At 34.3% G+C, this 18238-nt stretch overlaps 1 protein-coding gene across 3 annotated transcripts; it reads right to left on the reverse strand.

Annotated features, from left to right (window-relative positions):
* Nucleotides 1-597: 597 nt before the first annotated feature.
* On the reverse strand, nt 598-5418 carry LOC106751981 (pre-mRNA-splicing factor 38B). 3 transcript variants are annotated; one of them, XM_014633333.1, is made up of 7 exons: nt 5349-5418; nt 5123-5237; nt 4215-4498; nt 3194-3357; nt 1674-2123; nt 1189-1425; nt 598-999 (listed from the first exon to the last, which is right to left on the reverse strand). In XM_014633333.1, exons 2-7 carry the CDS (start codon nt 5151-5153, stop codon nt 933-935), a joined length of 1233 nt encoding a protein of 410 aa, XP_014488819.1. In that variant the 5' UTR covers nt 5154-5237; nt 5349-5418; the 3' UTR covers nt 598-932. The 3 variants fall into 3 exon arrangements, with proteins under 3 accessions (XP_014488819.1, XP_014488814.1, XP_014488823.1); XM_014633328.1 differs by having other exon boundaries at nt 5123-5406; XM_014633337.1 differs by having other exon boundaries at nt 3194-3345; nt 5123-5405.
* Between the last annotated feature and the right edge of the window lie 12820 nt (nt 5419-18238).

Consider the following 18238-nt stretch of genomic DNA (forward strand, 5'->3'; position numbering starts at 1 on the left):
ATTATGCTGTTCTATTACAATTCCATCTTTTAATTAAAATATATACATCTTGAAGATGAAGATATTAATATATTAATATCTTTTAGCAATTAATATATTTTTTAAATAATTTGTTATAAATAGACATAATCCAACTTCAAGATGTATATATTTTAATAACTCTTTCCATATGTTCGGCCTACCGCTTCTCGTACGCCCATTAGCTCAGATAGAATAATTAATTCCTCGTTAACTATTGAGAATTTTGTATAATGGTGTCTACTTTTTCTATTAAGTTAATCTCTTCTAATTGCGATATACATATATATGTATATATATATGTATTTTTACTTTTATATATTTTACTTTTAATTTGATAGAAAAGATAGACACTATTATGCAATGTAATTTTGACAGCTGTCTGACTACTTACTGCACATGTTCGTAAATCATAGGTTTGTTTTGTCATATTTTTTGTGTGTTTTCCGACATGTAAACAAACTTGCAACCGTCCCGTGACCGATTGTACTTCACTTATGGAAAATAAATCATGTTTGAGAATATTGTTTTAGGTATGACTGAGTCTTGGAGGAAGACATGCAAATACAAAACTTTGGAAAACAGCAATATAATGGTGATGTATTTATTTTATAAAAACATGTAAACTACATCGCGTGAATATAGAGGAATCGAATTTAAATTATACATCGCCCCAAAGTAAATTGTCCTGTAGAGTATACACACGATAATATACACAATGGTAGCGGTGGTATTGTATTGTTGTTGATGATGATGACAACAATGACGGTGGTGGTAATTATGATTAAGATGACGATGAAAAGTAACATGGCTCGGTTCTAGCTCACTGTAGCTCTCAATCCCCATTGTTATACGCTTGTACAAATAATTACGTCCATATATGTACATGGTGTGTAGTCGCACAATGACATTGCTCACTCTCTTCGTTGTCTTTCGCGCTCGCGAGCTAATTCTGCGGCATAATCGTACGGTGAGCCTCTCCTGAAAAATTAAAATTATCTTTTTTAATCCTTATATATATATAAAGCACATATCGAATGGCTAAAATTTGAAATTTTAAGCAGAGATTTTTCGAATGTCAATGTCAGCAGCAAATTTCTGATTATTATTATGTTAAGTATCTAGGACCGTTGATCGACAGCCAACGGTCAGTTTTTTCTCATTTTTCACCTGTCTCGATGCCGATCTCTATCGCGATGACGGTCTCTGCTCCGATCTCTATGTAACCTATCCCTACTGCGACTTCTGTAATCCCTCTGCCTTCTACTTCTGTCACGACTACTGGATCTTCGACAGTGCCTGTCTCTCTCTCTTTCCCGTTCACGAGCTTTCTCCCGATCGCGTTCTCTCTGCCTCTCTCGCTCCCGATCACGTTCTCTGTGCTTGTCTTTACGATCCTCGTCGGACCTAGAAAAAAACACGTTCGAACGGAAGTATGACATCGGTTGTCTCGACTCAGCGAGGCTCGACCTATGCTCGCACTAGCGTAAAGATTGATCATCCTCTCGCCAAGTCGGTAAACATATTACTAGAGCCTGCATTCTGGACAAAGCCATCGCAATTGTTAGAAAACATTGAATGAAAATAGATGAATGATAAATCGCAACAAAATGTATTAATAACGTGATCGTTGTATTCGTACCACGTGGACGCACCTGGCACGCCAGTGGCTCGTACGCTCCGCCTCGCCCCACTGAGCCTCGCTGTCAGGAATGTGTCGGGGCTGTTGTTGCTGCTGCTGCTGTTGTTGCTGCTGTTGATTGCGCGTTGTTGTCATGTTGCCGTTATCCTTACGCCCACCAACACCCCCTACGCTATTGCCATACTTGCCGTGCGAGCTATTAAGCGTAATCGGCGGCTTAGCATTACGCGCGTTCACCGTCTGCTGCGGAAAACGCTCTGCTAGCCGTAGCTCTAAATCCTTTTGGATTGGCACAGGTATACGTGGAAACAATGTGGAGAACCACTCGAGTTTAGTAAGGAACTGCTTGAGGATATCACCCATCTTCATGGTTTGTCCGCCGCCAGCTTTCACGTCTAACTCTTCCTCGTCATCCAGGTAGTCGCTGTACCAGCTGAACAAGTCTGCCGGCGGCTGTGTATATCTATTGTAATATGAATAGTTTGTTTCAATTCAAACAAATCAAATGTCACGAAAACCACTTATAAGAAGATGATCTCGAAATCGATCTCCGGATGAATCATAGCTCGTCGTTCGATAGTTTGTATGTAGAACATAAAAACTGGGCCTTTTATAACTTCAATTAACCAAATGACCAATTGCATTGATCAGTTTAATTAATTGGCTAATGTGATTGGTTAATTCCTTTGAATTAATCAGTCAGCTAAGTTAACCGGAGGTGGTGCAAATGACCTTAAAATTTAAAAACTCTAAAAGAGTTTGAGTGAATGGGCCTTTGTTTACGAGAAATTACAATGTAAAGTTGGGCTCACAGAATTATGACATAGATAAGACCAAATTTGATAATCTTTGTCACCAAAGCAGCATAACTAAGAGGATTAAGGCTCTGATGCTTTTTGCACCAGCGGTAAACGTTTCAGTCCCACTAACGTCTTCTTTGCTTGATGCCTGTTTTTTCATACTCGAAGCCTTTTAGGGTTTTTGTGCTCTATATACAAGTTACCGAATGAGCTATGATTCGTCCCGAAATCGATTTCAAGGTTCGCATTATCTTCTTGTTACATGCGCACACCGAAGCAAAGGAAAGATATTTGTATCCTTTAGTCAATATTAACCCTTTGCACTCCGGGCCTTTTTCGCGCGGCGCACCAGCAACTCCAGACGTGGTGAGTGAGAGTTACCACTGGAGTGCAAAGGGTTAATTACATCTGATCACAATTATGCTGCTCTGTTACAATTGTGACCAGATGTACTTGTGATCCGTAATTGATACGATATAAAATGTCCCATGATAGGATGTTGCGATCTTAATTTTAACGACAGGTTCTCTCTGACCAAGTCAAATTTTTCTTCAAACATAAATATGAAATAATTACCAAGTTACGAGCTAACAGTAGGGATTCACGTTAATTGAACTTGCAACGATCCGAATTGAGCGATATTTCCCTTTGTTGTTTCAGTATTAATTTATTTCAAAAAGGATGACAAAGACTACTTTCATCCACAATCAATCATCCACTGTAACAAACTCACCTAATGTACATAAATCCCAAGGCGCGGATATATGGCGAGTCTGGATGATTAATGAGACCGTTCAATTGCTTCCTAGTTAGCCTCAGTGTAAAGAGTTTGTACAGCAGGCAATAAGCCGTGGAAACAATGCCGCCTGCGCCTACGCCTCGCACCTGCATGAACCGCTAAATTTACACCCCCCTCAGTCAGTTAAGTCACATTCGTGTTATAGTACAATATATGGACCGAATACATGCTACTCTGCAATAAGTAAGATGGTGATTGTGTTAAGTGAAAAAAAGGAAGCAAGTGAGCAAGAGTAAAAGAGACAGACTCTGCTCGCCATTGGTGCCCTAAAATACCCGACCACAATGATAATATCTCAGCACATTGTGTGTGTGTGTGTGTGTGTGTGTGTTAGAGCTTTGCGGAGTTCTAAATCCATTGTCGATTTGGATGTTATGTAGTAGAATGCTGCCGACTCCATGTGTTTCGCAAATATGAGTAAATTTTTAGATGACACTATATTTGATAGTCCTTAATCCAATATACTAAATCATTCACTTTTGAATAAATTTCTTTTAATTTTTATAGCTACAAGGAAAGATATTAATTACGAATTATTTATGTGTATGAGAAGCAAAGTAATGTTTTACATTCGAAATACATCTCTTTCTAATGCTTGAACAATTATAATTAATGGAACAAAAAGAAAGAAGAAAAATGGTTGACAAAAGTGAATGACCCAAGAATCGAGGATCGATTTGACACCAAACGTCAAACTTGTCCAAAATGATATCACCATGTCTATTTGTCAGGATAATATTTATCCAGGCTAGTGATCAGACTTTGTGATCATATTCTGTGCAAACATGACATCTGTATCACATATAGGTACTGTGTATCTCTCATGCACCTTATGTTTCTAACAAACTCATTAATTATAAAAAAATAAGGGAAAAAAAAGGGAAACAAAAAATAAATAAGAAGAAGACTAAAGAAAAAACCATTGGATGTTGTTTCTCTGAGAAAACATACTCACGCCTCCACACATGCCAGTCTGACCCGCAGTCTTCCTGCTACCTTTCTCCCAGGGCTCCAGATGTGATACCTTGTAGTAGATCTCATCGATTACCTCATGGTAGGTCTTAAGCTCATATAGATTCACCTTGAAATAGTGTGATGACTGTATATTGGTCAATATCAAGGGATTCAAATTCATAGTCCTTTCATTGCCCCAAAGTGGTAACACGTTTGACTTTTTACCCTCCTTTTGAGGTGGCCTGCGATCTTCCTCACAGCCACTTGAATTATTCCATGGTGAGCCTGAAACAAAAATTCACACATGAATTAATATAGTACTAAAACAAATATTTTTACGTACAGAGAAACAAATAGCTGTCATTAGAAATAATAAATAGCTTGTAATTAAATATAGTGCAAAAATAAATATACTTTGTGAAGTGACATATAGATCAGTAAACTTCGTGTGATTCAAAATGAATGTTGCTCAAAACATTAATCTTTACAATACATCTCAAGGTTATCCTATTTTCATCATTCATAAGTTTTTGAAAATAATTACTCTCATAGTTCCAGTTAACTTGTTCGCATAAAAATGAAATCACATAAATTCTTTTCTAAGGTTGCTTAAGATAGTCAGCAAACTTTAAGAAAATCAAAGGTGGACTTTTTCGAAACTAAAGGAGAATTTATCAACTACAAGGTAGAAAGTGTCTTAATTATATATTTCACAACTATGTATTTCACAGTTTAATTAAAACCGACAGAATAAAGATAAAAAAATTGTATTGATATGGATATTGAGGTTACGTCATTCGAGAGAAGGAAATTAGTAATTAACGATTTTGCAGTGACTAGTCAATGGAGCCTATAATCGAAAACCAAACATTGTCGGCACATGAACAACGTAAATGCATGTTCACTCACCATCGGCAGCCTCGGCATCTTGCATTTGCATTTTTAGATAATCTGTCGAAGAGACTCGTGTCGAGTCTCTATATCCGTCGCGTCGTCGAATAAATACTCGACTCTTTTAAGATTTCTATAGTAAGTGAAGTATAACTAGAATAAGTAGGCTTTCCAAAAAAAATTGTAAAACCGACAACACGTGATGAACAAAAAAAGAAAAACTGTAATATGTTCTGTTACATACGACAAATGACCACATATACGTCTATATTCGGAAGGAAAACCGTATGTACAGTTATTTTTCGGTGCATTTCGGAATGCAATAACTATCATAAGGTGCGTTCCACATAACAATCGCAATGTCGCAATCATCCGTTCAACGTGGTCTACAATGGGCAGTAAAACCCGTATCAGACTATGATTGCGGATTGAGATTGTAATGAATTTGACCAATTAGTACAAAGTTAACTGAATTCAAGTTTAGTGAACTTTAGTAAACTTTGCACTGATTGGTCAAATTTCAATTCAATCGCAATCTCAAATCCGTAGTCTGATACAAGCTGTAGGAATATGTTTATAAGAAGTTAGAGTAAGAAATTAACAAATCATAATCGATTATTCTTCTTACATTCAAATATGATTGGTCACTTTCATACTCATACTTCTTATAAACCTACTTCTATTGCCTATTATAGAACACAATTTTCATTAATGTGAGTGTGACAAAACGAGTTATGAATGGATGTCATAAATATGGCGCGGTTTATAATAGTGCCCATCGTGCAAATGTTGAAGAATTATTTCAGCGAAAGCGATTCCAGTTCTGCAGAAGAGGTTTTATGAATATAAATAACTACATACTAATAGTATATTATGTAGTGAATTATATCACTATAATTAATGTTTATAATAACAAGATAAGTAGAAATTCATATTCATGTAGTGAGATTGTTGTTTTATCAATTTATTATACATTTCTTGCAGATCTATAGACATGATCAATGAGTTTGATGTAGACAATCCAAAGGCAGTAGCAAGTATAATAATAATAATAATAATAATAATAATAAAGAAACTGTTTTAATCCGTAAATACTTATATCTATCTGTTTTTATTTTCTAAAATCCAAGATTTCCTTCAGCAGTCGAATATCATACATTTTCTCACTTCCTAGGTTGTATAATATTATTTGTTCCATAGTTCCATAGTTTTTATTAAAGTTTTGATAAGAAACATGTAATATTTGCGGTATCTTGTGTTTAGTAAAACCAATATGGCCGTCTGATGATGTCAACGTTCATGCCATAGACGTATAATAACCATAGAGTTAGTATATAAATAGAGTGCCAGAGTGAGAGCAAAACCTGTCCCGTGCATGAAAAGAGATAGAAACCCGATGGACTCCTCTGTCTCCCTCTAATTAGTGACGTCAGTTAGTGACGTCAGCAAATTGGTTCGAGCGTGCGCGGCGGCAGAGTGTACGCGGCGTCTGCTTTTCTAACCAACCACATGTTAATTAAGAAACCAAAAAATAATAAGAATCCGATTATTTGTGTTCCTAGGCAAAACTGTAAACATAAATAATATAAATACGTTACATACAAATAAAAACTAATATAAACGTAAACCATCAACATAAGCTCCAACGGTGGATGATGATTATACGAGGTCTGTTCAAAAAGTATCGCGAATTTTGAATTTCCGCGGGTTACGTATATTCGATTTTCGACTTTTTTGTGGCGTTATGTTGGTACTCATGTCCCTCACTTATGCCGACAAGTTCGGCCATTTTGAATATTCAGTTTATCTTTGACAGCTGTTTTGCTTGGACGTGTTTTGGCTCGTCTTCGATTTTTGCCTATTCCAAAAAATGGATCAAAGAATCTGTATCAAATTTTGTGTGAAAAACAAAATTAAGTGCGCGGACGCATTCCGAATGTTGACTGTGGCATATGGTGAAGCTACCTTGGACCGAAGCAACGTTTATCGGTGGTACAAAATGTTCTCAGAGGGCCGAGAAGATGTGAACGACGAAGAGCGTGCCGGACGCCCGAGCACGTCAACAACAGACGAAAACATTGATGAAGTGAAGAAAATAGTATTGGCCAATCGTCGAATCACCGTTAGAGAAGTTGCTGAGGACTAAACATATCGATTGTCTCGTGCCATTCGATTTTTACTAATGATTTGGGCATGAGACGGGTCGCCGCGAAATTCGTACCAACGCCCCTGCTCACACATCGTTGCTTGTGCGCGAATTTTTGGCCAAAAACAACACACTAATGATGCCGCAGCCACTGTATTCCCCAGACTTGGCCCCCTGTGACTTTTTCTTGTTCCCGAAACTGAAGAGGCACATGAAAGGACGACGCTACGCTACGATTGAGGAGATAAAGACGGCATCGAAGGAAGAGCTGAACAAGATCACAAAAAATGATTTTTTGAAGTGCTTTGAGGATTGGAAAAAACGTTGGCACAAGTGTATAATATCTGATGGGGATTACTTTGAAGGAGACAAAATAGATATTCATGAATAAATAAATAAGTTTTGAAAAAACACAAAATTTGCAATACTTTTTGAACAGACCTCATATATATTTTTTGTATACATGATATATGCCTATCATGTATATTTAATTCATATGAAGTATTTATATGCATATACAGGGGGTCCCATTTTAGTTTTGACAGTCAAATATCTTAAAAAATATGGGAGATTCGAAAAAATGTTTCAGATAAAAGTTATACGGTCCCAAGGAGGTCATCATGATAAAATTAATTAAAGAAAACAATTTTTTAAGCTCATATAAAGGTCATCGCCACTTTTTTAACACATTGTTGACCGGTCACGAGTTAACTCGTGTCTTCCTGCTCAAACGTTGCTGACCGGCCACGAGTAAACTCGTGATCGATGCAAGATATATTTGCGCGATCGAAACAAGATACATTTGCAAAACTTGTTGTGTACCATCACACGTAGGCGATTGCTACACTGTTTATCATACCAAAAAGAAATATTAAAAGTTAAATATTAAATAAAATTTATTGAAGTTTATTTATATTGTTTCACTTCCACATACAATTACGAAATAATAGCCGATGACATGAGATAAATTCTAAGTAAAATTGCCGGTCTACAATGTGTCAAAAAAGGAACTTTGGTTTAAAATTACTAGGAATACTAGGAACTTTGGTTTAAAATTGATTTTTAAATAAAAATGTTATGATAATTATTAAAAAACAATTTTTTTAATAATACCTGAAATTCATCCTATTTTACAATTTTTAAAAAATTTGTAAAAATTTATTTTCAAGTAAAAAAAGTTATGATAATTATTAAAAAATATAATTTTTTTTTCAATAATACTTAAAATGCGTCCTATTTTACAATTTCTGAAAGTTTGATAAACATTGCTTCATCAATAAAAATGTTACGACGATTTTAGTAACGTGCAAGTTTGCCCAAAAACGTGCGGTCCCAGGCGTATGTCTTACAGATTTCTTAGCGGTCCGCAATGTGTTAAATGGAATATGATCTTTTTTCTTAAAAAATCTGAAAGAGCTTTTAATTTTATATAGAAAAATTTTAGGATAACTTTACCCTAAATTTATTATGTAAGGAGATATTTCATGAAAAAAAAAAATCTTTTATTGAATGGTGTATACATGCGTAGTTCTCTTCTTAGTTAGATCTAGGATCACTGATGAATACATAGGGGAATAACCGTTAAAATCTTAGTTTAACAGTTGTTCAGTTCCTTTCGTATATAACATTTCCCAAATAACAAGATGACGTCAAATTTGCAAAGCTACATTAAAATTATAGTTTATCATAAATCCACGAACGACTAAAGATGATATGAAAAGAAGAATAAAAGATGCTTGCCGTAGTGTTCTACGCAATATTTTATTGCCATTAAAAGAACATTTTCATTGGAGAATTAGGTTATGTCATGAAGTTAACGGTGCCAATATTGAACATCTTTTAAACTAAGATTATTACAAACACCAGAGAGAGTTTGGTATCTTAAAATACTATGGAAATGACAAACCACAGGGTCATGATCTCTGTGTGTGCGCGCGCGCAAGACGATTGTTCCTATACGTCTTTGTCCATGGTCTTAGATTTAGCCTAAAAGGGGAACTACGTACGTATACACTGCTCAATAGAGTTTTGGTTTTTTTTTTTTTCATAAAATATCTCCTTACATCATGAGTTTAGGCTAAATGTATCCTAACACTTTTTTACATAAAATTAAATGTTCTGTAGGATTCTGTAGGATTTTTTAATAAAAAATACCACATTCTATTAAAAAATATCGATAACCTTCATATGATCTTGAAAAATTATTATTTTTAAATTAATTTTATTATTACTTGTCCCCTTTGTGACCGTATAACTTTTGTCTGAAATATTTTTCTGTATCTCCCATATTTTTGAGATATTGATTGTCAAAAATAAAATGGGACACCCTGTATAAGATATTTGTACATCATGGAGCATATATGTATATATAAGAAATATTTAATATTATGTAGAATACTACTCGCGATATTCTTAAATTTTTCTTTATTCTTATTGCATAATACATTTTTGCAATAGTCAATTCAAATAAATGCGTAGATTTATCTATGTATTCAGATGGAGTTACAACGAATCCGTACAAGTGAATGTTTACAGTTACGTAAATTGGCTCCTGACGCCACTCTAATCCTTACACGGTGTACATACGTACTCCTCTTTCATCAGCGCGGTAGGTGTGACCGCCTACTATGTGGATATATGCCTCATTTCCAGTTCTTTCCAGTTATCCGCGTGACAGCGTCGATATTGGATGTTTATGGTTGTTGCCGTGATTCATATTCGAGTTTTTTCTCGAAAATTACAAATCCGATACATAAGAATTTTAGAATAATTTCACTGTAATAGGCAAATGCAAGAAAATGTTCAAGATTGGTATTGCTGAACAACACCAATTTTTAATGTGAAACAAATTATCATGATAATTATTAACAATCGACATTAGTCATACGAAAGTTGCCAAACAACTCTCGTGGACAAGTAACATAAATATTTTTGGTTTAGAATAGTAATCTAGTCAAAACTACAGGAAAACGTTTGTTGATAACTAAGATTTCATTGTATAGTTTTATAGAATAGAGAATCAAATATTAAGAACAATTATCTGAAAATTGTTCATCTAATTGCTTGAAGTGTTATACAGTGCGTCGAATGTTAAAAAGTGCAGCGAGTAATAGTACGTATTGAATCGTTCTTATTCGGTGGTCAATGACAAAAATCATAAGAATGATAGGTGCGATTCGCGCAGATAGAGGGTTTATAAAGGTAAGGCAACTTTGCGCCTATATTAATTTTTACAAACATATATTTTTACAAACTTATGAAGATTAAACTGAGATAAAACTGAAGATTAAACTAAGATTAAACTGTAATATATACGCATAACAAATTCTTATCACACACTCGAAAAATTACACTTTTTGTTTGCGATAACATGAGTATGTTGTTAGCAATAAAGATGTTTTCCTATTTATCGTATTTTTTATAGAACACTCCATTTCTGATGAATGAAATAAATGCAGAGGGAATATCATATTAATATGTATACGTCATATATCGGATATGAAATACGGCGCATAGCTTTAATTAAAAAATTAGAAAGATCATTATCATCTTATACATGTATATTATGAATAGCAATATAAAATATATATAAAGATATAATAAGTTAGAAAATTTACTTTTGAAAAGTAAAGTTCATTATAATTAAAGTCGATTCTTTTGAAAAATAACTCGTTATCGTTATTGTTGCTCAAGAAGTAACAAGTTGTTATAATTTCCATTAATTTTTCAAATTTTGAAAATATTTTAAAATTTCAGATTACCTATTTCATATATTTCATATATTTTAGTAAACACCAATAGTAACATTAATTAATATTATAATTTTCCACTCAATGTAACAATGTAACAATTTAAGTACAATATAACAGTTACATCGTTAAATGAGAAATTATACATTATTATAATTACATTGATGTAATGTTACTTTTGGTGTCTACTAGGATGTATTCTACATGTGCAAAGCAATGATAAAAATAACAATTATATTCGTTACCGTTTTTTATAAAACATAATTACATTTTGTCATTACGATTATTAATGGGGAAACTAAAGTTATTACCAACTCGTTAAAGAAAAAAAGTAATTTGTGAAGGTAACGGCATTATATAAATAAACAATCCTGATAATATTAAATATAAATATAATAGTTTTACAATTTTCAAAAGAATTTACAACAGATTTTTACCTGGGTAACTAAATTAATTAGGAAAAGTGCATTATTGTACATATCTTATATTTATAACTACTCAGTCGAAAATGAAGATTTCGGTGAACTTTCAGCAAACATGTGTTTAAGCGTCGAGTAAACTGCGTAGAAAAATATCTTAAGTCTAACATAAGTGACCGCGTAGCTTGTTGGAAGTTGATTATAGCCCACATGCGTTTGAAAGAAGCGGATACAAATCTTTGCGGAGCTTTCTGCGAGTAGTCAGCATACTTCCTTAAAGAAAAAAATGATCAACGGCCGGGTCACCTTCGAACCGTGCCCAACGCTGCTTACACCGATGATCAGACGGAAAGTAGTGAATCTAAGGGTTGTGACGATATTTTTATGATTTATGTTTATATAATGTATCTTTATGGTGATGGAATTTAAATTTTGACTCAGGGAAGCATTCGAGAAGCAAAAAATTACATGTTAAGGTAGGCGTGCGGGAAATAGGCGGAAAGCTTTCAATCGATGAACGCACTGCTCCAGCAAGCCATAATTATATTCCTCCCAACTTATTGAAAACTTCTACTGATCGCTTTCTTTCGATAGATCATAAAAGGAATAGTATAACGTCAAAGAATGATTGAATTTTTGGCGCTATGCGAATATACAGGATATGCAGGATATGGACGTACCACGGAATATTTGTCTATGTTCGAACGTTTATGCGAAAAGTTTTGTTATCAAAAAAAATATTCGTGAGATTAGGAAGATGAGAAAAATTGAACACACAACCAAATTTGGAAAGATTTAATGTGGCATGCACAACGATAGTTAATCCGTTGTATATGCAGAGTCTGCCAAAAGTTTGGGAACGGTTAATTATTTCAAAAAATAATGATTTAAAAAAAATGTTTGCATCAAACATTGTAGAGTTTAAAAGAAGCTATCAGACATTGATAATTGTTTGGCCTTAGAATGACCTTGAAAAACGTTATTAAGGTCAATATAAAAATCTTACATGGAACCTCCTATTTTTCGTCACATATTCTTATAGCTGACTTTAAGACGTTTCCAAAATATTTGTTACAAACTTTTCTTCCATAAGAATTTTCCCAATTATGGGACTTAAAAGTTACACTACCGCCAGCATTAACATTATTCAAGGTGTACCGCAAGGAGATTGCACGGTCGGATTTACACCTCTTTGTGTGTCTGTATATATATCAGCAGAGATAAGGACTCCACCGTTCGTCATTCTCGTAATCTTTAGTGACTCTAAATCCTTTCTACTGTGTATATGTGTCAACAGAGACGAGGCGGATCATCATTCTCGTACTATTTAATGACTCCAAATTCTCTCTGCTATGTGTGTGTGTGCGCGCGCGTGTGTGTGTTAAACAGGAATTATGTATATAAAATTAGGCCAACAGATGTTCAAATACTTAGCCGTTTGCTCCAATATATAAATTTACCCGATTTTTCGGCTCTGAGTGTGAGTGTGTACTATAAAATATTACGGGACGAATTGTGGGATCCTTATTTCTGCTGACACACATACACTCACACTCCCATACACACGCGGCAAAAAAGTTTTGGAATAATTAACACTAAAACTACCGACGATTAACATATAGTATACCTTATTACTGGAGCAGTTTAAATAAGATTTTTGAAAAAATACATAATGCAAAGGAAAAAAATATTTATTCATTTACACATTGCGACAAAAATTATGATTAATCTCGAAGAATGCTCTATTAGAAATTGGAATAACTTTTATAAGAAAAAATTACAAACTGGTCATTTTGATCGCTTTGGTAGTATTAATGTTAAATATTACGGGAGTGACGAACCATGGGGTTATTAGCTTTGCTGACACACACACACACACACACACACACACACACACACACAAAGGGATGTAAATCCGACCGTGAAATCTTTACGCGATACACCTTGGATAATGCTAATACCGGCAGTAGTGTAACTTTCAAGTCTCATGACTGGAAAAATTCTTATGAAAAAAGATTTGTAATTAGTGTTTCGGAAATATTTTAACGTCAGCTACAAGGATATGCTATGGAAAATAGGAGTTCCATTCTAAGATTTTTATGTTGAATTTGATAACGCTTCACAAAATCATCGCAAGATCAAACAAATATCAGCATCGGCCCTTTTGATATTCTACAACTTTTATATGAAACAGTTTTCTCAATAATTATTTTAGAGTATTTCTCAAAAAAGGCCTGAGGAAATTAACATTAAACTTACCACGACCGGTCAAATGACCGGTTTGTAATTATGTCTTATAAAAGTTATATCAATTTCTAATGTTGCATTCTTTGAGATTAATCGTAATTTTTATCGCAATATATAAATGAATAAATATTTCGACCGATAAGCAGCTTGAACTTGGCTAAAAATATCACAATAATAAACAGCATTAATGGTTCGACGTTCTTGAAGAAAATCGATCGGCAGAACGCCTTTACAATCTCAGAATACTGTGGCCAAGACCTTCCCTGCAGACAACCGCGCCTTCGCTTTCACCGGTGCACCCTCGACAGTCTTCCGCCACTCCATACTGGCCCTTTTCGATTCAGAGACGTAATGATGGACCCAAGTCTCATCGCACGTGACGATTTTTTCCAAAAAAGCGTCACCTTCCCCCTCGTACCTTGTTAGGTGCCACCGAAAAATTTCAAATCGCACGGCTTTCTGCTCTGCATTGAGCAACTTGGGAACCCAACGAGTTGACACTTTTCGAAATCCCAACTCATTGCGACTGATTGATTGCACACTTCCATAGCTGATCTGAAGTTCCTGAGAGATTTCAAGAATAGTTAAGTGCCGATCGCCTTCGATGAGTTCTCGAACAGCCTTGGTGTTCTGCACTGTGATGCTGGTGCAGGGACCGTCCTTTCTTAAATTCGTTACACCACTGCTTCACCCGAGCTCATGAAAGAGTTCTTTCCCCGAACTGGAAGTAAACGGCGCCGAATTTCAGTAGCATTTATATTTTCGTTGACAAGAAACTTAATAATAACACAATGTGCAACTGCGGGGTGTACCTCTTTCTCGCTCATCGTGATTGCTGATGAGAGTAAGAAGCACGTGGTGCACCAACGTTATTACTGCTTTCCACATGACTCTCCTCCACTGTCCAAAACGTTGCAGACCCCTCACGCCGCCGACGGGCGCGCAATTAAAAAAGGCTCGTTTATATTTGATCCACCCTCGTATATACATACATGCCGAGAGCGAGCATGGCATAACAGATAGCGCACTGGTCTACTGTGCTAGCGGTCCCGGTAGAAGCCAAAATATTTACTCTCGTGTCTCCTTCCGGAAAGAAGTGGCAACCTTCCGAGAAGTATCTTTGCTATGAACACCTCTCTAAAAATCTTGCTGTTCGGAACCGGCGTTAAATTTTTAGATCCCATATACATGTGTAAAATCAGCGTACGTACCATCGGCATATGAGAGAGGTCACCATGCTTCTGCAAAAGAGGCATAGGGCTTAGAAGATATATATATATATATATATATATATATATATATATATATATACACACACAGGGCATCCTAAATCTTTCTCAGTTCCTGTGGTGAGCAGGTAGAACGAGTGAAATTGAATAGAAAATTCATATACCCTTTTGCAAAAATCGCAATATTTAATAAGAAATTAATCTATATGAACTAATGATCGCACGGGAAATTGTAAATTGAATTCTTATAAAGAAAAATGGCTTATTTCTTGAGATATCCTAGCAACCATGAGCACCAACTAATTTCTAGGGGCGGAATAACGTAGCAAGCAGCGAGCGGCACGTAAAAGAAGACTGAAAAGAAACATGCCTCTCGCTATAAATTAATATCTATTGTTGCTAGGACATCTTCAGAAGCAAGCCATTTTTCTTTAAAAAAGTCTGGCTTACTGTTTCCTGTGCGATCATTAGCTCATATAGATCATTTAATTCTTCATTAATTATTATGATTTTTATAATGTGGTACATCATTTTCCTGTTCAGTTTAATCTGTTCTACCTATATTACGAATTCCAAGATAATTATTGGTCACCTTATATGTACAGAATGAGTCACTTAAAATTACCATAAAAAACAATGTAATAAATATTGATCTTACAGGAAAATTTCTTAGATGTAAGTTAAATGAATTTAAAGGGATCGTATTCTTGTTATTTGATTTTTTTTCTACGAGGGTGGTCCCTGAAGTACCCGACCTGACCTAGAGGTAGCAGTAGTTGTTTGAAAAATATCACTGTATTAGAAAGTACACAATCTATAAAGCATATGTTTCAAGTTTGAAGACGCCACGTTGTTTAGTATTTGTTTGGCAGCCATCAATAGTGAACGTTTTCAGTGAATTTGTGAAGATGGAGAAAATTGGTCATCGTTATGTGATACAATACTTGTATTTGAAAGGCCTCAGCCCAACCAAAATAAAAGCTGAACTGGATTCTACTCTGGGTGAGTCTGCTCCTTCGTTTACAACAGTAAAATATTGGGTAGCAGAGTTTAAACGAGGCCGTACGAGCTGCCAAGACGAGCATCGCAGTGGTCGACCAAATGAGGTGACGACTCCAGAAATGGTGAAGAAAATCCATAAAGCGGTAATGTATGATCGTCGACTGAAAGTGCGCGAGCTAGCAGACATAGTAGGCATTTCAAAAAGTGCGGTACATCATATATTATCTGAAAATTTGGACATGAGAAAGCTGTGTGCAAGATGGATGCCGCGTTTGCTCACACTCGAGCAAAAACAGTGTCGTGAAGATGTTTCAATTGAGTGTTTAGCGAAGTTTCACAGCAACAAACGCCCCCTCGGATTATTTTCTGTTCCCAAACTTGAAAAAATGGCTCAGTGGTCAAAGATTTTGCAACGATGAAGAAGTGATGTCGGCAGTTAATGGCTATTTTGAGGAGCAAAACAGTTCTTATTATAAAAAGGGTATCGAACTTATTGGACATCGCTGGGAAAAGTGTATAGAGCTGAAAGGAGATTATGTTGAAAAATAAATACATTTTTTTCCAAAATTTTTGTGTTTTCTTTGTTGGATCGGGTACTTCTGGGACGACCGTCGTATGTGGAAGTGCCAGTCATATGAAGATCTGTTTCATTTTTTTTAATGGAATTATATAATTTCGTTAACACAAATCGATTCTTTTGTTCATTCTGCGTATTAAAGTACTAGATTAAGATCATAAAAAACTGAACACTTCTTGAGATACTTTATTTTGAATTCTGATATTTTTGAGCATAAAACATGAAATATCATGTAAAATATAATACCACGTAAAATATTTACTTTTCAATAATATCACCTTAACACTTTTCTACATAATAATATAATAATATAAGAGAAATCAATTATTGATATTAATCATTGCACAATAGTGCTTTGATAAAATGTTTGTAAAAATGTTTGTAAACGTTTGTAAAAATATGGTGAATTTTTACAAATGTTTTTATATGTTTGCTTACAGCGGTCAATTTCATTTGTCATTCTATGAACAAATGTGTTTAGGTGATTTTATTGAAAAGTGAATACTTTATGAAATACCTTATATTGTGTGCTGAAAATATCAGAATAAAGAATGAAATATCTCGAAAAGTATTTACTTTTCAATGATTCTATTTATTTACTCTTTAGTACTTTTATACGTAGAATGAACAGGAGAATCTATTTGTATTGACAAAATTATGATTCCACTAAGAAAATGAAGTTGATCTTTATGTGACTTTGATGCCTTCACGTAGAACAAATCAGATGACAAGAATACAGTCTTATCAAAATCATTTAACTTCTGTCTAAATGTTTTTTCTGTAAAACTGATTTTTATTACGTTATTTTAGATAATAATTTAAATGTCCCACCTTATCTATTTGTAGTGTGTCCCAAAAGTCCGGTAATAGTCAAATGTCTTGACAATAAAATATTGATTGAAAAATATTTTAGATAAAACTTGCAGGATACATATTTGTATATTNTATTAATATCAGGTCGAGGTCACATCGATTTTTTTAAATTGCATTTTCTACTTTTTTATTCAGATCCTGATAGCTGATGTTCAGAGCTTTCCAAAACACTGATCTAATATTCATTTCCGTTAAAATTTATGCGAGTTATGAGATTTCAAAGATAACTTACCACCGGCATTAGTTTTATATTATATGAGTACATATGACATATATATATATATNTCATTGCACAATAGTGCTTTGATAAAATGTTTGTAAAAATGTTTGTAAACGTTTGTAAAAATATGGTGAATTTTTACAAATGTTTTTATATGTTTGCTTACAGCGGTCAATTTCATTTGTCATTCTATGAACAAATGTGTTTAGGTGATTTTATTGAAAAGTGAATACTTTATGAAATACCTTATATTGTGTGCTGAAAATATCAGAATAAAGAATGAAATATCTCGAAAAGTATTTACTTTTCAATGATTCTATTTATTTACTCTTTAGTACTTTTATACGTAGAATGAACAGGAGAATCTATTTGTATTGACAAAATTATGATTCCACTAAGAAAATGAAGTTGATCTTTATGTGACTTTGATGCCTTCACGTAGAACAAATCAGATGACAAGAATACAGTCTTATCAAAATCATTTAACTTCTGTCTAAATGTTTTTTCTGTAAAACTGATTTTTATTACGTTATTTTAGATAATAATTTAAATGTCCCACCTTATCTATTTGTAGTGTGTCCCAAAAGTCCGGTAATAGTCAAATGTCTTGACAATAAAATATTGATTGAAAAATATTTTAGATAAAACTTGCAGGATACATATTTGTATATT

This window comes from Dinoponera quadriceps, unplaced genomic scaffold, assembly GCF_001313825.1.
Source record: "Dinoponera quadriceps isolate SergipeBrazil2010 unplaced genomic scaffold, ASM131382v1 scaffold136, whole genome shotgun sequence".
NCBI classification, from domain to species: Eukaryota; Metazoa; Arthropoda; class Insecta; order Hymenoptera; family Formicidae; genus Dinoponera; species Dinoponera quadriceps.

Bases quoted from the DNA above. Each gene is read 5' to 3' on its own strand.
- LOC106751981 (XM_014633333.1), bottom strand. From the start codon at position 5,153: ATGCAAATGCAAGATGCCGAGGCTGCCGATG. The intron at 2,124-3,193 runs GTGAGTTTGTTA...ATATTACAATAG, and splicing joins TTGGGATTTATGTACATTAG to ATATACACAGCCGCCGGCAG. The intron at 1,426-1,673 runs GTGCGTCCACGT...GTTTTTTTCTAG, and splicing joins ACGAGCCACTGGCGTGCCAG to GTCCGACGAGGATCGTAAAG.